Raw genomic sequence first — 23,297 nt, forward strand, 5'->3', positions numbered from 1 at the left:
TTCCGTTTGTCCACCATCGGACATACTGTAGGTTTTATTTCAGCTTTAGTGAATTTTAGTTTAGTTTTTACCCTTCCGGGTCCTCTATTGGGCAAAATGTTGACCACCGAAAGGACCCAGGGTGGACGCGAGTGATTTGAAGGCCGCGGGCCCGTCCAGCCCCCCACCGCCAATACTTCGATGACCCACAATGGAGTTTTATGGAGCGGCTCCCGCATCGGCATTCTCCCAGTCAGCCTTGAGAACCTCGTTCATCCACGTCTCTGTTCTTCTTCAGACGACAGCAACAGCTCCTGAGACTTTGTGTTTCTTCTGAGAAAGTTTAAAGAAACGGTTCAGGCAGGGGTCACTCGGGTTAATCCCGAATGAAGTCTAAATACCTTAATTTTTTTTTACATTTTTTTCACTCATTACCCATTTAACAGATTGTTTTTCTTCCAACTTCTCCTTTTCATTCAGAACTTTTGCTTGTGTTACTGTGACATGTTCACTTTAAACTGTAAGTGGAAAAATATTTGTTTGATTCAAGTGAGCTAAATGGTCATTCGTGTTAAGAAAAAAATAAATGTCAGGAAGTTGGGTTGTTTTTTTTTTCTGGGTTTTTATTTATTGGTATTTTGTCTTAGTCTTGGTTTTGATCAGATCAGACTTTTCTCTTTCTAACTTTAGACCATTTTGTTAGTTATTTTAGCAAGAGTATGTTTATTTTCTTCGTTCAGTTATTCTTGGTTATGTTTGTGTAACTCCTCTTTGCCATCTCGCTATTTGAAAAACATTTCTCCTTGTACAATAAATCTGTATAAAATATGAGCTCATTACTCAAAAATGCTTTAAATGACTGAGATGCGGTCGTGTGACGTTTTTCGAGGCATCGGGGAAATCTACGGTAAAATATTTTAGGTAGGGCAACGTAGCCGCTTCATTGCTCAGTCAGTAAATGACAGATCAATTAGCTTAGGCAAAAGCTGCTGAGGAGCTGGAAGCTAACGATGAACTAGCTACCGTGTGATATTTGGCTTTTGAAAACCAACAAATTGCGCCGCCGGAATCAAAACAGCATCTTAATGAAGTTTTTGTCTGTCGCTATATGTTTGTCCCCATCTCCCTCAGCTGGGCCTCTGCACCTTGTTTTATAATTAGCACCAGTCCATTGTCCCAGCGTTCAAACTCACAGCATTTAACCACCTCTCTCCCTTAGAGCTGCTTTTATAAGTTCTTGTTTTTGAATTTTTTTCATTAAATATTTACCAGTGGGCTTTTTAAACACACAGAGCTGACGTCACGTCCACATGATTGAAATGCAACAACTTTGACTGCTAGGAGAGAGAAACTTGTGTTTCAGAAGCAAGTTTAAACTGCATCATGAACACGGCTGTGTCCCTAAGTCCATGGCATCGTCAAAATAAAATGTGCTTTTAAGTTTCCAAGTTATTGCAGCATTCCAAGCAATGCTGAATTAAGAAGACGGTGGTTCGTGAATATTCGTCGCAACAAGTTCAACGTGATGCCACGCAGCAAAGTTTTGCAGCGTCCACTTTACACCAGATCAGATAATTCACTCTAAAATTACTGAGGGCAGAACGACAATAAGTAAAGGAGCCATCCTGGCATTGTTTCCATGGATGGACTATTCAACCTTCAAGAATGAGTAAGGAAACAACCCCAGCAGACGAGCAGTTCAGGGAACGTAATCCTACTGTGGATCACGATTATTGCTCTTGTCTCTGAACCCGTTGGTCTCGACATGGCAGCAAATAAAAACTTGAAGTTAAAAGACGGAACAGAAAGCATTAAGGAAAAATATTTTAAAAAATGTAATTTCAATCTGTTTAAATTATGATTCACAGGGTCCGGAGAAGACATTCGATTCTTCCCAAGTAGAACACTACAAATTTGCTTAACAGAGGTGGGTTAGAGATATTTACTACTAAAAGTAGTTTTGTTACATAATGGTTTTTACTTTTATTTGAGAATAATTTTTGGTTACACAACACAGTAGTTTCTTACTTGAGTATCATTTTTTGTTACTCAGCCCACTTCTAGTTACCAGGTTTTTTTTTTTTATATGAATAATATAAAACAATTTTATATTCTGCAAATGAAATACAATTTGTTGCAAAACAATTATTTTATTAATACAACATTTTAATATAAAACACAATGAACCATTTAATTTCAAAGATATATATTTACAAAAATACAAATTTAACAATAAAAACTATAAATGTCAGGATCTGTGTTTTCTGTGTTCATTTAGAGTTTTTTGTGTCCTTAAGTCTCTTCGTTGTCCTGTCCTCCCCTTGATTGTTCCCAGGTGTGTCTCGTCTCTGTGATTACCCTCCTGTGTATTTAACTCCACCTGTGTTCCTTGTTCCTCGTCAGGTCCTCGTCTATGTTTCGTCAGTGTTTCCTTGTGCCTGCTGCTTGTTCCTGGACTTATTTTCATTAAAATCACCATACTCATCATTCCTGGGTCCGCTGCCTCTGCCTCACCACCTCAACACCCGCACTTCATGACAGTAGGACCCGACCAAACCGAACGGTGAGGCTCGCCTTAAAATGGACCCAGCTGGAGCGAGGTTGCCTCCTAGAGGGCAGAGCGGCCCGTGGCGGAGGTCCGGCAGGGAGGACAGGGAGCTGGCGGAGGCTCTCGCCGACTTGCAGCGGGAGCTTTTCCGGGGGACGAGACTGGTGTTGGCACCCCCCGGATACGGCCCCCGTCGATTCCTCCGTCCGGGAGGTCAGCGACGTGAGCCGCCGGCAGATCCGGCCCCTCGTCGCTTTCCTGAACCGCCACCTCCGCGACCAGCTCACAGGCGGCGACGTGAGCCGCCGGCAGATCCGGCCCCTCGTCGCCTTCCGGAGCCGCCACCTCCACGGTCAGCCCGGAGACAGCGACGTGAGCCGCCGGCAGACCCGGCCCCTTGTCGCTTTCCGGAGCCGCCACCTCCACGGTCAGCCCGGAGACAGCGACGTGAGCCGCCGGCAGACCCGGCCCCTTGTCGCTTTCCGGAGCCGCCACCTCCACGGTCAGCCCGGAGACAGCGACGTGAGCCGCCGGCAGACCCGGCCCCTCGTCGCTTTCCGGAGCCGCCACCTCCACGGTCAGCCCGGAGACAGCGACGTGAGCCGCCGGTGGACCCGGCCCCTCGTCGCCTTCCGGAGCTGTCACCCCCGCGGCCGGTTCCAAGGCTTCGCTGCGGCTCGCCTCCGCGGCCGGTTCCAAGGCTTCCAAGGCTTCGCTGCGGCTCGCCTCCGCGGCCGGTTCCAAGGCTTCGCTCCGGCGCACCCGAGGCCGAGTCAGCCGGCGTTCCAGCCGGCGCACCCGAGGCCGAATCAGCCGGCGTTCCAGCCGGCGCACCCGAGGCCGAATCAGCCGGCGTTCCAGCCGGCGCACCCGAGGCCGAATCAGCCGGCGCACCCGAGGCCGAATCAGCCGGCGTTCCAGCCGGCGCACCCGAGGCCGAATCAGCCGGCGTTCCAGCCGGCGTTCCTTCCGAGACTCCCAGTGTTCCTTCCGAGACTCCCAGTGTTCCTTCCGAGACCCAGACCCCCAGCGCTCCGACTCAGACTCCCTGTGTTCCTCCAGAGACTCCCTGTGTTCCTACCGAGACCCAGACCCTCTACGTTCCTTCCGAGACCCCGACTCCCGAGACCCTCTGCGTTCCTCCTGAGACCCTGACCTCCTGCGTTCCTCCTGAGACCCTGACCTCCTGCGTTCCTCCTGAGACCCTGACCTCCAGCGTTCCACCCGAGACCCTGACCTCCAGCGTTCCACCCGAGACCGAGACTCCCTGCGTTCCACCCGAGACCGAGACTCCCTGCGTTCCACCCGAGACCGAGACTCCCTGCGTTCCACCCGAGACCGAGACTCCCTGCGTTCCACCCAGCGTTCCGACCGAGACCCCCTGTGCTCCACCAGAGACCCTGCCTCGGGGGGCTCGTCGTCGCCGTCTGTGGGCGGCCCCCGGGACTCATCGCCACCTCCAGCGCCGCGGACGGCCGCCGGACGGCCTCCGTGGTTCCCGCCTCCAGCGCCGCGGACGGCCGCCGGACGGCCTCCGTGGTTCCCGCCTCCAGCGCCGCGGAAGGCCGCCGGACGGCCTCCGTGGTTCCCGCCTCCAGCGCCGCGGACGGCCGCCGGACCGCCTCCGTGGTTCCCGCCTCCAGCGCCGCGGACGGCCGCCGGACCGCCTCCGTGGTTCCCGCCGCCGCGGACGACCGCCGGACCACCTCCGTGGTTCCTGCCTCCTTTGCCTCCGCCCACCCTGTGGGTAGTTTTTTGTTTGTTTTTGGACTCTTGGCCCCTCTTGTGTTTCCGCCCATGATGGTGGGTTGTTTTTTGTTTTTCTGGACTCTGGCCCCCCGTCCAGCGCCCCTCCGCCCACCCTTGTTGTGTTTTTGTTTTTTCTGGACTCTGGCCCCCCATCCGGCGCCCCTCCGCCCACCCTTGTTGTGGTTTTTTTTTTGGGCGTCTGGTAGCCGCCCTTGAGGGGGGGGGTACTGTCAGGATCTGTGTTTTCTGTGTTCATTTAGAGTTTTTTGTGTCCTTAAGTCTCTTCGTTGTCCTGTCCTCCCCTTGATTGTTCCCAGGTGTGTCTCGTCTCTGTGATTACCCTCCTGTGTATTTAACTCCACCTGTGTTCCTTGTTCCTCGTCGGGTCCTCGTCTATGTTTCGTCAGTGTTTCCTTGTGCCTGCTGCTTGTTCCTGGACTTATTTTCATTAAAATCACCATACTCATCATTCCTGGGTCCGCTGCCTCTGCCTCACCACCTCAACACCCGCACTTCATGACAATAAAAATGAATACTAATTATACATACATATATATATGTTACCAAAATACGAATATAAAACTAATTGTATATTACATATACAATTAATTATATATATTATGTATACTACATAATAAATGTATATATTACGTATATATACACTATTGTATAATGTACATTACATAACATTCGAGTCTGAAAATGTCCTTAAGCAATGAAATTAAAACTCATCTTGTAACTTTAACAGTTATTTTGTATAATGAAGTTAACAGAAAAACTGAATACTACAAAGAACACGGCAAACATAGGAAATACAAAACTCATCCAGTTAAGCAAAGGCTTAACACGTCCCCAAAACCTAAAAGTCCCCTATTGTTGTCCGCTGGACACTCAAACTTTCCTTCCTTTCCATCCTTTCGTTTCTCCCACCGTTGCGATCTGAAGCGTTTTGCAGCCATTTGGTGATTCGGACATCTATTTCCCTGTCGGTCGCAGTTGAAGTCAGACGACTGCGCCGCACAGCCACTGAAACAAAATTAATTAAATGATATTAAACATTGGACTATTGTCAAAGTCTTTGGCAATGGTGTCAGAATTGTGTGGCCTTTTATACCACATTCCAAGACTTGCGCTTGAAATATTTTTATACGGACAATTTTCTACAGTCTTCATAAGGCAACAGGTTATTTCAGACAGGTGAAATAGTTGGTTCAACCAGGTAAACTGTCAGGGACACCGAACGGCGACGAAGACCAAGGCGACGACCAGGTGAGTTCAACAAAAGTATATAAGGTATAAAGAGTCATAGTGTGGCTCTTTATACCTGACACTGGCACAGGTGAACTTAAATATACACAGGAAAGTAATCAGGAAAACAGAAAACAGCTGGAGCAATAAAGGGTAATTGAGAACACAAAGGCAAAGAAAATTAACCAAAATGACAAGCGACAAACCTGTACCATGACAGTAACTTTGGCAAATAAAGAGCAAATATTTCCAAATTCAAATAATGATGATGATGATTCCCAAGATGATGGGAATAAATGCAGTAAAAAAAAAACAAAAATACTTGCTGGTAAGCTGATTTGTTCCCATGTTACAAAGAGGGAACAGATTATTTCAGGGTCACTGACGTGTAAGGATTTCCATCAGGCTAAATTAAAAATAAAAAAAAATATGTATATCCATTGCAATCATTAAAACATTTGAAATGTGCACTCAGAAATCATTATTAAAAATTAAAATGAGACTTTTTAAAAGTTTATTTAAAAAAACGTAATACTCAAACGTCATATAAACAACATGCAACGAGTCTATGTCATTTCTAATAAGTCCAAATTAAAAGACAAAAGGGAATTGAATTATATTTTTTACACATTCTCAACTGATATCGCGTGTCTTCAAAGTGAAACTTTTACATTTTCATTACACATTTTCTTTTAACTTCTCATGTGACATTCTGGCATTCAAATTTGCATTCTTTAGCACTTGGTCAAGGAGTGTGTTTGTGTGCTGGGCCAGAGTGGTTGATTTTACACGACAGCTTGACTCAGGTTTTCACACAGACTTTTTGCATTTTCTCACATTGCATATGGGCATGAATCTTGTAGTGACCTTCAGAGTGGCCTCATCATAAACTCTAGCCAGGATGACAAATTGTTTGCCTCTTCTTCCGTTTTTGATTCGTCGTCCATCCGTGAAAGTGGTCGATACTGGATACTTTGGCCGATTCATCATCTTGCTCTGCTGCCCATGTAATTAGCTTACAATTAGCCTGCACTATGCATAGGTTCACCGATTGAATCCACCGCTATCAAGTCACTATTATACAAGTAGGCAAACAACTCTTCCTTTAAGTCAAATAAAAACTCTCTAGTTGTGTAAGGGAAAGCCATGGAACAGTGATGAAGACCAGGTGAGTCCAAAACATATCTCTAATGGTCAGGAACCAAAAAGCACAACAGTGTGGGGAAAATATAAAAGTAGAGTCAACTTGGGGAAACACAACAGAGAATCCGATGAAGCAAAGGAGGAACAGGTGAACTTAAATATACACAGGGAAGTAATCAAGACACAGAAAACAGCTGGAGCATTAAGGGGTAACAGGGAACGCAAAGGTGGAGCAAATTAACCAAAATGAGCAGCGACAAAACTAGGATCATGACAGCCCTCCCCACCTCACCCCCATCAACCAGAGGCGACCACCAGAGGCCAAAACACCAGGGGTGAGGAGAGGGGTGCTGGAAGGAAGGCAAAAAGTCCAAAACGAAAACAAAATCAGTCCAGTGCGCCACCATGTGGCCGGAGTGGGGTAAGCCCAACAAAGTACGGAAACCTACCAAAACGGCGACGGCCTCCTGTTAAAAGGTCCGGAGGGTGATGATGTGGAGGGCGGAACCCCCGACACGGAAAAGAGCAGAGCAGAAGTGAAAAGTCCAGCCGACGTCCACAGAGAAGGCGGACAACCTGAAGAACCCTCGGTCGGTGACGGCGGATGACACCCAGCCCATGGAGGTGGTCTGACCTGAGTCGCTGCCTGTTCTGGGCCCCCTGGGGTCCATCATGACCCCCAGAACCCGAAGGCCTCAGCGCAACGGCTGAGTCTGGGACGCTAACTGGAGGCTCTGGGATGATACCTGGAGGCGAGATGCTAACCAGTATTTATTATTTTTTTTTGTACGATAGTGGTTACTAACGATTACACGCATACCTCCTCCATAATGCAATATTTGGTTGGATCTTTTCTACTCAGACTTATAAAGTGTATGAACTTCAATCTTCTTATCTTGTAAAAAGTGTTCGCTGCAAATCCACGATTACACCGAGGGCTGACAGTCCTTCGACTGGCTGCTGCTATCCATCGCCAGCGTGTTTTTCCTCAATAGAAGTTATAAAATAAAATGACAAGTTTGGTGTGCACCCTTGTCTGTTTTAATGTGAAATCAATTAAACAGAAGTGATATTAGGCTACCACATGTCTGTTATCTGACAGGCTTTACAGGAGCGCGTAGGACATCGTGTCCTCTGGTCTTCCAGCAGGTACTACAAGGGGAAAAAACTACTTCCTGGTTTGGATTAGGGAAGTAAAATTTCCCCCTTATAATTTTTCTTCCTGTATGCATATTTTATTCTCTGCACGCTTTTCCACTCACAACACATAAACAACTATTCCATAAGTGCTCTTTAAATGAATTAAAGCTTATCTAGCAAAGATGTATCATAGATCCATACATTCATCTTTGAGAAGCTGGTTCCTGCTGTTCTATGGAGATGTTGGTGGAGGAGTCAAAGACTTCAGAATTACATTAAAGAAACATGATAATTGCGTTAATCCAACAGTGAGGAGAAACTAACACAAAACAATTGACAGATATGAGCAATTCGTCTAAATTCAATGTGAAACAAAACTGGTTATTCCTGCTTTATCTGGATTTCTTGTTCGAAACTGTAGACAATAAATTTTAAGCTGCAAGAGAAAATCAGCTTTTGCTATCTGTAATACATTATTAGAAAGGTAAGCAGAAACTGTAAGGGACAAACTACAAGCAGTGATGTCACAGCTCAACACTGAATCAACTTCTTCCTGGTTATTTTCCCAGCTAGATTTTGTTGCATGTAATTATTATTTTTTCTTCCTCTTTACAGTTTGCGAGGGGTTTCTTTGTGAAACATGTTCCTGCTCTGCTTTGAATATGTAAATATGAAATGGTAAAATTCAGCTGCTATGTAGAGATGTGGGAAAGTAGGATATCAACAGTTTACCTGGGACCGTTTCAAGCGGCGCATCAAGAGGAGAGAACCCATTCACTGAGAGACAAAGAAAAGAAATGTAGGTTTCATAGAAATGTAGTTTTAGTCATTACATTATTTTCATGTAAGCACATTTTGAGTTTAGAAAAAGTTGCACTATTTTTTCTACCTGCTCTGTCTCCGTCTTTCTGCTCTCATTGTTTCTCTGTCCAGTGGAGGGAGAGCTGCAGCTTTTCACTGTTTAAATGTTCTTCATCCAACAGAGACAAACTGCTGGAGGAAAATAATTCATCTGACAGCAAAGATGCAGTGGAGTCTGATTCTGCTCTTCCTGATGGGTAAGTTGATCTGAAACACAACTAGACTACGAGGAAATAAAGTTATTTCTTTGTTTTCACACTGAAATGTTAATGAAAGCAGTTTATTAACTGCTTGGGAAGAAATCCTCCCAATTTAATATGTTTATGTCTACAGCTCAGTGTTGTTTCATTGACTGTCAGCTCTATCAGTTTCACTACATTAATGAGAATAAAAACTGGACTGAAGCTCAGCAGTACTGCAGAGAGAAACACACTGACCTGGCCACAGTGACTAACATGAAGGACATGAAGAGACTCATCAACATCTCAGCTGGAGATCAGAGTGAAGCTTGGATTGGTCTGATCAGTAAACCAGAATTTAACAGAACATGGTTCTGGTCTCTGTCTGGAGTGGAGTTCAACAAAAGTGAGACAAACTGGAACAATAATGAACCAACTGATAGAGGAATTCAAGGTTCTGAGAACTGTGGGGCTATAAATCAAAATCTCAAATGGCAAGATGGCGGTTGCCAGTGGCCTAAATATTTCCTCTGCTATGATGGTGAGTATTAAAAAACACAAAATCTAAACTGTTTTGATTGTCCAATAAAATAAAAATAAAATAAAACAATAAAAGTATCTGGATAAAACATTTAATGAATAAAGGAAGCAGCAATTTCACTCTCAAATAACAGGAACTGTAGCTTCAATGCATTTGCCAGTGAACCTGATTTTATGCTTATCATGAAAAATAGTTATAAATTATGATTTGCATTTGTCTGTTTACTCCACAGAAACTAATAAAACCCATAAATATCACCTGATTAAAGACAAGAAGACCTGGCAGGAAGCTCAGAGTTACTGCAGAGAGAAACACACAGACCTGATCAGTGGAACGAAGCAACTACAGGATGAAGAAGTGAAGAAATTGATGGAATTTACAAACAGTAAAGCATTCTTTGGTTTATTCAGAGACAACTGGAGGTGGTCAGATGGAAGCAGTTTCTCTTTCAGACACTGGAATAATAACTTTAACTATCCACAGTCCAACAGTGGTCAATGTGCCATGACTGTGTTTAATGATGGAGGCAGATGGAAGAATATGAACTGTGCTGAAAGAAAACCCTTCATCTGTTATGATGGTGAGTTCTTGTTGCAATAAGACAAAGTATTTAAATCTAACTGAATATATAGGAATAAATAAAAGAGCTTTATTATACTGTTGAAGACTTTCTGTTATATAAATACTAAATCTATTAAAATAAATTGTTACATTTACACATAAATTGCATAAAACATGTAGAAATGTGAAACATTTTGAACCTTTTAAATTGTTCTTGTTGCCCAGGCTCTGTGTCTTGACATAATTGAAGCTCCTGTTGCAATGATTTATTGTGTTTATTGCTTCTTGATGTAGATAAAGTGATCCTGACCAAAGAGAAGATGAACTGGGAGGACGCCTTGACCTACTGCAGAGATCACCACCATGACCTGGTCACCATCACCAACATGGATGATCAGAGATGGATCCAGGAGAAAGTCAAGAACGCATCGACTGATTATGTCTGGACGGGTCTGCACTACGCCTGCACTCTGGATTTGTGGTTCTGGGTCAGTGATGAGATGGTCAGCTATCAGAACTGGGCCGAAGGTGAACCGATGGACGACTGTGACATGTCTGGAGCCATGGAGACGAAAAGGAACCATCAGTGGTTCAAAAGAAATGATTCTGACCTGTTTAATTTCATCTGTTCTAAAGAGTAAAATCCTCTCTGCTTGTTTATTCTTCATGTGGTTCTTATTAAATGTTGGTTTCTTCCAACTTTACTTTCCTTCTGAAAGAAAAGAAAATCTTTACATCAACAGTGATGAATTTTTCTCTGAAAACTTAATTTCATTTTGGGTTTTTATATGTAATATACCAGTGTGTTATGTTTGTTATTCTATTCTAATATTTCAATCTTCCAAGTTTTCATAATCATGACAAGTGCTGTCAGATATTTTGGGAAAGTGACTTTTTACTGTTTACCAGGAGACATCTTATAATCAAAAGTTGTGGGTTCGATTCCAGCTTCATTTTGCCACATGTTGATGTTCCTCTGAACAAGGCGTTTATCTCGATTGAAATGTATTTGTTTTTGTCTCTTATTAAAGTTTTTGATGATCTAAAATATATATAAAAAACTGAAGCAATTAAAAAAGTGCCAAAACTGTAACTGCATTTTATGACTTTTGTGCTGAATTACACTTTCATGGAGTTAAATTTGGGTCAATAAATCTGTCCTTGAATGCAACAGCAATACATAGTTAAGTCATGACTCTGCACCCCATCATCTGAGGGCCTGGTCTCATGCCAAAAGACGGTCAGAAGCTTGAAACTGGAAAAAACAAGAAGAAAAAAAAATTAATCTAAAAAGTAGCTTTGAATTTTTTTTCCTTTTTCAGTTTTAAAACATTTTTTTCTTTTGAACAAACTGGCCCCAATTTTGCTCCATATAACTCATTCTTTTTGCAAGTATGACAAACATTTCACCTACTCACTTAAAAATGTGTTACTTGTTTTAAGTATGTTTAAAAAATATTGAATTAGTTCAAGTAAATGGAGCATTGTAGTCATGACTCAATGGTTTGTTTGACACGTCAGATTTGACATAAAATAAAAAAAACAAACTAAAACCCAGACTCAGAAGTTCACATGGAGAGGGTTGCTGCATTTTTACAGTGATGAATTTTCTGATCTTGAATTATTTGTTTTCTGTATCCATTTCAAACTCAAACATAAACACCATCATGCAACGTCAACAAGCTAACGCTCCGACGCCACATGCTATGATTGATCAAGAGTCATATGGTTTGTTTACACTGACACTATTCATAGTTTTTTTTATTTTCTCAGCAGACAGGTTGTTATGTTGTGAGTTTTCCTGCTTGGCAAGATTTATGAAAAGCCTGTTTCATAATTATTTTCTCCTCCGGTTTGAATATTCAAATCTTCTGTGCTGTAACTTCTGCTACACTGAGGGATGTGTGTTAGTTTTACTGATGATAGTTTCCTACTCAACATAAAGAAGCGTCATTGTAACCAATAATATCAAGGTAAAGGTGGCAGGGTTTGCTGGTGTTGCTTCCATCTTTGTGCTTTTGGTTTGCTGGATTTTTTTTTCATACCTTTGGCAGAGAGTTTATGAATACCATCATTCAATCGAGACATTTGTTTCTGTCAGAAAATTAAACAATTAAAATATTCATAAAAAAAAAACAAACAAACTGTAAATGCAATATTAGTGTAAAAAAAACTCTGGGTTTATGTGAGTCCATCAAAACCACAATCTCAGGGTTCTTCGTTGTCGAGTGTCGAAGTGGAAACCGTCATTGGAGGAAGTGAACTCATGGCCCCGCCCACTTTCCTGACCATGTTCCCGCACACAACAGTGAGGAACACACTGTGAGACTTGACAATGGTGGACAGGATTTAGTGTCTCCATTTTGTCACATGTTGTCTACTAATATGTTTTGTATAACATGTTGTGACTTTTTTGTAAAGAAAAAGGCTGAGCAGAGTGTCTCCTGTCTGTCTTCGTCTCTCTGCTCTCCCAGCATTGATTCTCTGTCCAGTGGAGGGAGAGCTGCAGCCACAGTGACTAACATGAAGGACATGAAGAGACTCATCAACATCTCAGCTGGAGGTCAGAGGTCAGGGCAGCTTGGATTGGTCTGACCAGTAAACCTGAATTTAAGAGACTGGAACCCAGGAGAACCATCTGATGAAAGAATTGCAAACTGAGCGTTACAATCTCACATGGGGAGATCAGGGTTGACTTTGGCCTGAATATTTCCTCTGCTATGATGGTGAGTATTAATAAAACAGATTTTAAGCTCTGTTAACAGTCTAATAAAACTGCCTGGAATAAATATTTTACAAAATGTTTGATTGTATAGAAATAGAAAAATATGTTTCTAATATATATAAATATAAAATTCACTTCCCAAGAAACTGAAACAGCTGCTGTTAAATTAACATCAAAAACATTACAAATGGAGATTTACATATGTGTGTTCACTCCACAGAAACTAATAAAACGCATAAATATCACTTGATTAGATTGAGGAAGACCTGGCAGGAAGCTCAGAGTTACTGCAGAGAGAAACACACAGACCTGATCAGTGCAACTTGAAATGCCCAACAGTTTTCTGGAACTAAAGATGTTTTTTGCTGCTTCTATATGCAATCATCTTTGTTTGTGAATATGAGCATGAACAAATGTATGAATGAATCTTTTTTGTGCCCGTCTTCTGTTACAGATAAAGTGATCCTGATGAAAGAAAATAAAACCTGGAAAGACGCCTTGACCTACTGCAGAGATCATCATGATGACCTGGTCACCATCACCAACATGGATGATCAGAGATGGATCCAGGAGAAAGTCAAGGAGGCATCGACTCCTTTTGTCTGGTTGGGTCTGCGCTTCAACTGCTTCAAGAACATCTGGTTCTGGGTCTGTAAGAAGATCAGCTATCAGAACTCGACCTCAGCAGGATGGATGAACAACTGTAACATGTCTGGAGCCATGCAGGCTGGAGGAGAACATAGATGGTTCCAAAGAAACGACACAGAGGAACTGAACTTCATTTGTTCTAAGGTTTAAAGTTCACTCTGATCTCTGGTGAAAAAGTCACCAGACTTTTTCTGTAAAGTGACTTATTCTTTTTTGGTTTTTTTCACTTTGTAAACTTTTTAAATGAAACATATTCATGTCAGGGCAAAAAGTCATAGTTGCTCCTTGGAACATTTTTTTTGTCATTTTGTAGTTTGTAAATGTGTTTGTTCAAGTATTTACTCTCCACTTACAACACATTACATTTAGAATGAACATCTGTAGAGTTACATTAATTTTATTTAAAAAGTTTTATGTTAAATATATTTTGATCTGTCTGAGATTTTTCTTTGTGTCTTTGACATCAATAAACTGATTTAATCTGCAGAATGGTTTTTCCTTAATCTACACTTTAAATCTCTGGACTAAAAAGAATTCATGATGAAAAATGAGTTTCTGATGCTGTTCTGAATTAGTTAGTTTCTAACATTAACCTGGTGATCATTACACCAGTCCTGTTTTAATGTAAACAAATAGATACTAATTCTCGATATTTTGGTTCATTCCATGATTTTCAAAGTCTGATAAAAACCTGGCCCTTGTTCTAAACTATTTACTTCGTCCAAAAGGTCTGGACCCTCGGCTGTTGAGAAACAATTGCTTCCTGGGGGCGTGGCCTCTGCTGAAGTTTGACATTTTACCCAATCATTAACTTTTGACCATGATGTATGCAATGTGACAGGTTGAAGCTCTAAGCTTTACCAGAAGTTGTCTGAGGGAAACGACCATCCTCCACTGTGAAGAGAGAGAAGAACCGATCGAAATGAGGCGAGTGTTTATGTTAACTCAATATTTGGAGGCGTGGCCAACATGAACTGATCGGCTTCATTCAAATCCTCTGCTGGTGAAATTACAGGCAGACTACAATTCTAAAACAGCTCAGAAAATGAATGTTATTGTTCACAACTTTTACTATTGTTCACTGATTGGCCTGATTGGTTGACATTCCTCCAGAGAAATCCACTTCAATGAGTGAAAGCAAAGACAGATCAGTGAAAGGAGATGAGAATCCAGCAGAAATATGTAGGAAGGCAACGACCAGGTTAGAGATTTATTGGTATGAATTATTTTACAATGCAATTAATACAATAAAATGGAAAGTAGAATAATAATCTAGAAGAATTGTTGAAGATTTTGAGAAAACTTCTCTCACGTGTCCTCTGGTGTAGCAGCATCTAGTTCAGTGGTTCTTAACCTGGGTTCGATCGAACCCCAGGGGTTCGATGAGTCGGTCTCAGGGGTTCGGCGGAGCCTCTGCCGCGGAGGTAAAGACACACTTGTGTAAAGTCGTGATGACGCGCCCCGCTTGGCCATCACTTGCTGCAGAGGATCATGTTACATTTCTCGGCCAATCAGGGCTGCGGGGAATTTAGTGCGCGCAGTATCAGCGGCTGTCGTAGTTGTACGTCGCGTGGTTTCTTTCTTAATATTTTAATCCATACTAAATATGTCGAGCAAAAAAAAAAAAGAAAATGAACAGACTTTGCTCTGAAGATGCACTTGCCAAGGTGAAGCCACGCCTCTCTGAACTGGTCTCCCAAAAACAACAGCAGAAGTCACACTGATTTGCAGGTATGTCATTTGTGCAAAACTTTATTCTGGCCCCCAAAAAAGAATTTTGTGGATTCAAAACGACAAAAAACAAATTAAATTTAAAATAAAAAAAATTAAGTTATTAAAAAAAAATAATAATTCTTTGAAAAAAATCCAAATTTATTTTTAATTAGTAAAATAATAAAAAAATATTTTTGGGGGCTGAAATTCTTTTATGGGGCTGAAATATTTTGGGGGGGCCAGAATAAAGTAATACTGTAACTTGCTGTGAGTTCATGGTTTTGTTCTTTGAGCAAAGATGATGTTCATGCACGACTCATTTTGTGCACCAGCAAAATAACATATACCTACAGTACAGACCAGAAGTTTGGACACACCTTCTAATTCAATGGGTTTTCTTTATTTTCATGACTATTTATAAGGCAAGAAATCCCACTTATTAACCTGACAGGGCAGGTTGACCTATGAAGTGAAAACCATTTCAGGTGACGACCTCTTGAAGCTCATCAAGAAAATGCAGAGTGTGTGCAAAGCAGTAATCACAGTAAAAGGTTGCTACTTTGAAGAAACTAGAATATAAGGGCTATTTTCAGTTGTTTTACACTTTTTTGTTTAGTGCATATTTCCACATGTGTTATTCATAGTTTTGATGCCTTCAGTGTGAATCTACAATGTCAATAGTCATGAAAATAAAGGAAACTCATTGAATTAAAAGGTGTGTCCAAACTTTTGATCTGTACTGTATGTCTTGAATTTGGAAAAAAAAATTTTTTTATTTATCACTAAAGAAGGGTTTGGTGAATGCGCATATGAAACTGATGGGTTCGGTACCTCAAAAAAGGTTAAGAACCACTGATCTAGTTTATTATAAGAGGAGGAAACAATTTCCTGATTGACATCAAGGAATTAACTTGCCCTGCATCCTTTTGCTCCAATACATAAGTTTTATGTTTGAACACTGTTTGTCTCACAAAATATCTAAAGACTCTTCAACACAGCATACAATATTAAATGCTCTTAAAAATCAATAAACAATTATTCTTTTAGCAAAGATGTGTCATTGATCCATATCGTCATCTTTGAGAAGCAACAAAACAAAATAATTGTATTAATCTATCAGTGAGGAGAAACTTACACTCTAAATAAACTGATTAATTAACAGCAAAGCTAAACTTAAGATGAAGCTAAACTGGTTTTATAAAAACTGGATGAAAAAAAGTGACAAGTCAGTTTTCCCAGGATTTCCTGTTAAAAACACCTGATGCATAAAGCAGCTTTTCACTAGAGCTGCTGTTCTCACGATTTCATCAGTTTGTTCTGAAAGACGTCTGTAACAAAGTTTATTTGAAAGGCAAATAGAAACCAGAAGGTACAAACTAAAAGCTGTAATATTATAATCCATGTGTCCTGATCACGCGATGCTAAAAAAAGACAGTTTCCCTGTTAATTAAATCATGTTTCCAGGATGTAGAGGTCGGCTCATCTTAATATTTTCTTTCCTCTTTACGGTTCATGAATGGCTTCTTTTTGTGAAACGTGTTCCTACCATGTTTTGAATATTAAAATGATGAAACAGTCAAATTCAGCTGCTGTTTAGCTACAAACAGTTCAGCTGGAACAGTTTTCAGCAGAGCATCAAGAGAAGAGCAACTAGTTACTGAGGAAGGAGATGTAAGTTTGATAAAAAAGTTTAAGTGTAAATTTCATAAATCCTTACATTATTCTTCATTTCTAGTATCATGTTGCTGTTTTAGTTAGGAATAAACTGCACTATTATTTCCTGTCTCCGTCTCTCTGCTCTCATTGTTTCTCTGTCCAGTGGAGGGAGAGCTGCAGCTTTTCACTGTTTAAATGTTCTTCATCCAACAGAGACAAACTGCTGGAGGAAAATAATTCATCTGACAGCAAAGATGCAGTGGAGTCTGATTCTGCTCTTCCTGATGGGTAAGTTGATCTGAAACACAACTAGACTACGAGGAAATAAAGTTATTTCTTTGTTTTCACACTGAAATGTTAATGAAAGCAGTTTATTAACTGCTTGGGAAGAAATCCTCCCAATTTAATGTGTTTTATCTTCACAGCTCAGTGTTGCTTCATTGACTGTCAGCTCTATCAGTTTCACTACATTAATCAGAATAAAACCTGGACTGAAGCTCAGCAGTACTGCAGAGAGAATCACACTGACCTGGCCACAGTGACTAACATGAAGGACATGAAGAGACTCATCAACATCTCAGCTGGAGATCAGAGTGAAGCTTGGATTGGTCTGTTCAGTAAACCAGAATTTAACAGAACATGGTTCTGGTCTCTGCCTGGAGTGGAGTTCAATGAACGTGAGACAAACTGGAACCAAGGAGAACCAACTGATGGTGGATCTGAAAACTGTGGGGCTATGTATCAAGATCTCAAATGGCTAGATGGCTTGTGCCAGTGGCCTAAATATTTCCTCTGCTATGATGGTGAGTATTAAAAAACACAGAATCTAAACTCTTTTGATTGTCCAATAAAATAAAAATAAAATAAAACAATAAAAGTATCTGGATAAAACATTTAATGAATAAAGGAAGTAACAATTTCACTCTCAAATAACAGGAACTGTAGCTTCAATGCATTTGCCAGTGAACCTGATTTTATGCTTAACCTGAAAAAGAGTTATAAATTATGATTTGTATTTGTCTGTTTACTCCACAGAAACTAATAAAACCCATAAATATCACCTGATTCAAGACAAGAAGACCTGGCAGGAAGCTCAGAGTTACTGCAGAGAGAATCACACAGACCTGATCAGTGGAACGAAGCAACTACAGGATGAAGAAGTGAAGAATTTGATAAACTCTGACTTCAAACACCTATACATTGGTTTATTCAGAGACAACTGGAGGTGGTCAGATGGAAGCAGTTTCTCTTTCAGACACTGGAATAATAACTTTAACTTTCCACAATCCAACAGTGGTCAATGTGCCATGACTGTGTTTAATGATGGAGGCAGATGGAAGAATATGAGCTGTGCTGAAAGAAAACCCTTCATCTGTTATCATGGTGAGTTCTTGTTGCAATAAGAACAAGTATTTAAATCTAACTGAATATGTAGGAATAAATAAAATGAAGACTTTCTGTTATATAAATACTAAATCTATTAAAATAAATTGTTACATTTACACATAAATTGCATAAAACATGTAGAAATATGAAACATTTTGAACCTTTTAAATTGTTCTTGTTGCCCAGGCTCTGTGTCTTGACATAATTGAAGCTCCTGTTGCAATGATTTATTGTGTTTATTGCTTCTTGATGTAGATAATGTGATCCTGATCAAAGAAAATAAAACCTGGAAAGATGCCTTGACCTACTGCAGAGATCATCATGATGACCTGGTCACCATCACCAACATGGATGATCAGAGATGGATCCAGGAGAAAGTCAAGAACGCATCGACTCCTTTTGTCTGGTTGGGTCTGCGCTTCAACTGCTTCAAGAACATCTGGTTCTGGGTCTGTAAGAAGATCAGCTATCAGAACTCGACCTCAGCAGGATGGATGAACAACTGTAACACGTCTGGAGCCATGCAGGCTGGAGGAGAACATAGATGGTTCCAAAGAAACGACACAGAGGAACTGAACTTCATTTGTTCTAAGGTTTAAAGTTCACTCTGATCTCTGGTGACATGAGTTTGTTGTTTCCAAAGTGAATATTTGGTTGTTTGGCTGTATAAACTTTTGAAATGTAATTTTAAAGTAGAAACTAACGTTACGGCTCCAGTAGGTCTCTTCATGCAGGGTTCTGGAGACAGACAGGTGTTGTTGTTTGGCCTGATTGAAGCTGCCATGAAGGTCAGGAGGTTTTTTTCCTTCCCTCCTCAGAACCCATTTGGTTTGGTTTGTGTCCTATGGTTGGTTTTTTAAGGATTGTTTTGGCTTTTGCTTATTTTTGATTATTCATGAGTTTTTGCTTTAATCTATTTTGGTTTCTCATTTTGGGTTTTCCATTTTCAGCTTTGATTTCTTTAGTACAATTTAATAAAAACATTTTCCTTAAAGGCAGAAAATCCTTGTGTGATCTCCTGTAATGTTACCCCAACAAACGAACCCGGTGGACATAACAATATATTTAGACAGGAGGAAGAAAAATCTTCTTAGCAGAAGACTCTCAGTTATCGCTCTTAACATTCAGACAGTTTGTATTTTGAATGATAAAACAGGATTGGATTGGTCTGTATTATGAAACACATGGTACGAGAACATGGCACTGGTCTCTGCCTGGAGTGGAGTACGCACAAATGACTACTAACGACTAGGACCCAACAGAGACGCAGAGACACAGGTGACATTAAATACACAGGAGGTAATCAGGGAACGAGACACACCTGGGAAACAATCAAGTGGAAGACAGGACAACAGAAGACTCAGGGACACAGAAAACTCAAAATAAACACGGAGAAAAACACAGATCCTAACAGTATCCCACTCTCAAGGGTGGCTCCAAGAGGCCCACAAAAAAATCTGAAAACCAAAAACACAACAATGGTGGGCGGAGGGGCTCTGGACGGGGGGCCAGTGTCCAAAACAACAAAAACAACCCACCCAAGGTGGGCGGAAACGAAGAATGAGTCCAAGAGTCCAAAAACCAAAGAATCAAGCCCAACCAGGGTGGGCAGAGACACAGGAGGCAGAAAACACAGGGAATGTCCGGCGGGAGTCCGCGGCGCAGGAGGTGGAGCATCAAGTGACAAATGGACACAGGGAGCGGGGACTGCGCGCGGAGGGGCTGATGATGGCTCTGGCCGCGGAGGCGCTGCTGATGGCTCTGGCTGCGGAGGCGCTGCTGCGGGCTCTGGAGGTGCCGGATCTGGGTCTGGGCTGGCGGAGAGACTGTGCGGCTTGGGAGGCAGAGGATTACCTTTCAGTACGGCTATGGCCGTCAGGGGTTCCCACTCTGCCTCCTGCTGCAACTCCGCCAGCCCCAGGTGCGGAAGACGCGGGACCCAATAATCCAACACGAGGACCATTCGTGTGGCAATGCCCAGGCGCTGATGGGTGGAATAAGGCTTTGCCACCTCCTGGACAAAGTCTTTAATAGTCTTTCTTAATCCGACTGGATCCATATGGTGCGAGCCTCATCAATCGGTCTGGTTGGGTCCTTCTGTCATGAATTGGTGTGGATGAGTGGTGAGGCAGACGCGATGGAACCAGGTTAGATGAATAATGGTGGTTTAATGATGATAAAAGCCAACACAAAGTCCAAAACCAGGCAGCACTGCAGAGCAGAGACCAAGGCTCAACACCGGTACTAGCTAAACAAATGGACATGAAGACAGAGACAGCAAGCACAAATGATTACTAACGACTAGGACCCAACAGAGACACAGAGACACAGGTGACCTTAAATACACAGGAGCTAATCAGGGAATGAGAAACACCTGGGAAACAATCAAGGGACACAGAAAACTCAAAATAAACACAGAGAAAAACACAGAGAAAAACACAGATCCTAACACTGATGGTGAGTATTAAGAAGACACACACACACACAGAGTCTAAATTCTTTAGATTGTTTAAAATTAAACAATCAAATTCAGTTGCAAAAAAATGAACGGCTCCTGTTTATCTGTCTGCCAGTCACCTCAATTTTTTGTTCATCTTGACAACCGATGAGAATCCCTGCGTCTCCAAAGCCAAACCAAGGTTTCGTTCACTCCAAGTTTACCTGCAGCGGCTCTATTTCCCTCCTGCTCTCCCACATCAACAGCCTTCAACTTAAAGCTGCATCATATGAACTTCTTCATGTTGTTTCCATGATGAGGGGATTTGAGTTTGAAAACATTTCTCACTGCGTGCCTGTTGCTGGCATGTGCTTGTTCTAAATGAAAATTAGCGCTTTCTATTTTGATTTCCAATTTTGACTTCCTGCTGAAGAGCACCCTGGTGGTTGAAGAAAAATCCTCAGAAAAGTCGCACCGGACTCCAAGCCACATGGTTCAAGTCAAGCGTGGGGAAATAGTAGCGGCTTATAGTGTGAAAAATACAGTACTCAACTCAGTCAGAAGCAACCAATCAAAGCAAGGAGGAGGGTCATAGCGCTGTCAATCATCCTCATCCTCATGCTCTCCGTCTTTCTCTTTGTTAAGCAACCACTGGTTCATCACATCCAGTGGTTGTAGCCTGCCACCCATGCTAAGGCTAGTTAGCATAGCCACTGATGACAGCAGATAAACAGTTTTCCTGTAATGTTAAGTTGTTTTTCCACCATTAGCACAATCATACACTGTACACATATATGATTGGCAGCACTAAGACCCTCCTCCTGGCTCTGATTGGTTGTTTTTGACCTGGAGTTTTGCATTTTTGCAGACCACAAAAGCAGCACTGGGAAGAGGTGGAGGAGCTGAATTTTTTTCACAGATTATCTGTCTCACGCCATACTGTCATGACATGGTGATGGTTTTAATAAATATAGACAAAGGACACCTTTGGAAGAGTCACATAAAGCAGCTTTAATCCACAGGGTTGAATTTCATGTCAGAACACCATTTGCATGTCTGGCGTCTTCTGGGAGGTTTTTTAACGGGAACTTTAGACCATTTTCTCCATGTCATCACTGGTGACATGCAAAGTAGGGAAAAGCAACATTTTAAGTTCCTCTTTTGTAAAGAGTTTTCATAACATTCCCCTATACTGGTTTAAATATTGAAATGCAGGCTATATTTATCAAAAATCTACTCTTCTCTGTGTACAGTTTTCAGCAGAAAATCAGTCGATTCAATTCTCCAAAAGAAAAAACAAAATAGAAAACATCAGCTATTTGTGAGGATTTAATTTTGAGTATGACTGGATATTATGTTGGAAAATGTAATTATGAATAAAAAAGTGTATTTAACCCTTGATATGAAATGTTTCATCCTACAGAGAAAAATCACTGGGGTAAAATAATCCACCTGGCAGCAAAGATGCAGTGGAGTCTGATTCTGCTCTTCCTGATGGGTTTAGTTGATCTGAAACATTACATTCACTCTGTTCTGTGACATCACACATTGAAATGGATTATGAATAATTTTGTCTGATTTTATTTTAAAAACACCAGAAACATTTTTCCTACTAATAACACTGCAAATACTGGTGGAGATGTTATCACTGATTAGTATTTTGAGCAACATGTTTATTTTCACAGCTCAGTGTTGCTTCATTGACTGTCAGCTCTATCAGTTTCACTACATTAATGAGAATAAAAACTGGACTGAAGCTCAGCAGTACTGCAGAGAGAAACACACTGACCTGGCCACAGTGACTAACATGAAGGACATGAAGAGACTCATCAACATCTCAGCTGGAGATCAGAGTGAAGCTTGGATTGGTCTGAACAGTAAACCAGGATTTAACAGAACATGGTTCTGGTCTCTGTCTGGAGTTCAATGAAAGTGAGACAAACTGGAACCCAGGAGAACCAAATGATGGTGGATCTGAAAACTGTGCATTTCTGAATCATGATCTCAAATGGGAAGTTACTGGCTGTGGGGCCAAAAAGTACTTTATCTGCTTTAATCATGAGTATTAATAAAACACAGAATGATGACTACGTACATAATCTAATTAAATTGTGAGTTGAATCATGAAAATCTTTTCACCAACAACATAAAAAAATAATGGACCATTTTTCCTGTTTGTGTTTCCCAGTGAAACTAATTTTATGTTCATCTTAAAGAATAGAACTATAAATTTAAATGTATCTGTTCACTGCACAGAAACTGATACATCCCATAAATATCACTTGATTAAAGAGAAGATGTGTCCTCTGGTGTAGCAGCATCTAGTTTATTATAAGAAGAGGAAACAATTTCCTGATTGACATCAAGGAATTAACTTGCCCTGCATCCTTTTGCTTCCAATACATAAGTTTTATGTTTGAACACTGTTTGTCTCACAAAATATCTAAAGACTCTTCAACACAGCATACAATATTAAATGCTCTTAAAAATCAATAAACAATTATTCTTTTAGCAAAGATGTGTCATTGATCCATATCGTCATCTTTGAGAAGCAAAAAACAAAATAATTGTATTAATCTATCAGTGAGGAGAAACTTACACTCTAAATAAACTGATTAATTAACAGCTAAGCTAAACTTAAGATGAAGCTAACTGGTTTTATAAAAACTGGATAAAAAAAAAGTGACAAGTCAGTTTTCCCAGGATTTCCTGTTAAAAACACCTGATGCATAAAGCAGCTTTTCACTAGAGCTGCTGTTCTCACGATTTCATCAGTTTGTTCT

At 41.1% G+C, this 23,297-nt stretch overlaps 2 protein-coding genes and 1 long non-coding RNA gene across 3 annotated transcripts; 2 read left to right on the plus strand and 1 right to left on the minus strand.

Annotated features, from left to right (window-relative positions):
- Positions 1 to 6,024: 6,024 nt before the first annotated feature.
- On the minus strand, positions 6,025 to 8,811 carry LOC116732383 (uncharacterized). The gene is made up of 2 exons (XR_004341766.1): positions 8,697 to 8,811; positions 6,025 to 8,584 (listed from the first exon to the last, which is right to left on the minus strand). It is a non-coding gene; the product is annotated as an uncharacterized LOC116732383 (long non-coding RNA).
- LOC116732348 (C-type mannose receptor 2-like) lies at positions 8,567 to 11,242 on the plus strand. The gene is made up of 5 exons (XM_032582446.1): positions 8,567 to 8,606; positions 8,791 to 8,865; positions 9,002 to 9,388; positions 9,621 to 9,968; positions 10,244 to 11,242. Exons 2-5 carry the CDS (start codon positions 8,832 to 8,834, stop codon positions 10,588 to 10,590), a joined length of 1,116 nt encoding a protein of 371 aa, XP_032438337.1. The 5' UTR covers positions 8,567 to 8,606; positions 8,791 to 8,831; the 3' UTR covers positions 10,591 to 11,242.
- Positions 11,243 to 16,593: 5,351 nt separating this feature from the next.
- Positions 16,594 to 18,962, plus strand: LOC116732358 (C-type mannose receptor 2-like). The gene is made up of 5 exons (XM_032582465.1): positions 16,594 to 16,706; positions 16,905 to 16,979; positions 17,117 to 17,494; positions 17,727 to 18,074; positions 18,333 to 18,962. The coding sequence occupies exons 2-5, from the start codon at positions 16,946 to 16,948 to the stop codon at positions 18,674 to 18,676; spliced, it is 1,104 nt and encodes a 367-aa protein (XP_032438356.1). The 5' UTR covers positions 16,594 to 16,706; positions 16,905 to 16,945; the 3' UTR covers positions 18,677 to 18,962.
- The last annotated feature ends 4,335 nt before the right edge of the window (positions 18,963 to 23,297 follow it).

This window comes from Xiphophorus hellerii, chromosome 14, assembly GCF_003331165.1.
Source record: "Xiphophorus hellerii strain 12219 chromosome 14, Xiphophorus_hellerii-4.1, whole genome shotgun sequence".
NCBI classification, from domain to species: Eukaryota; Metazoa; Chordata; class Actinopteri; order Cyprinodontiformes; family Poeciliidae; genus Xiphophorus; species Xiphophorus hellerii.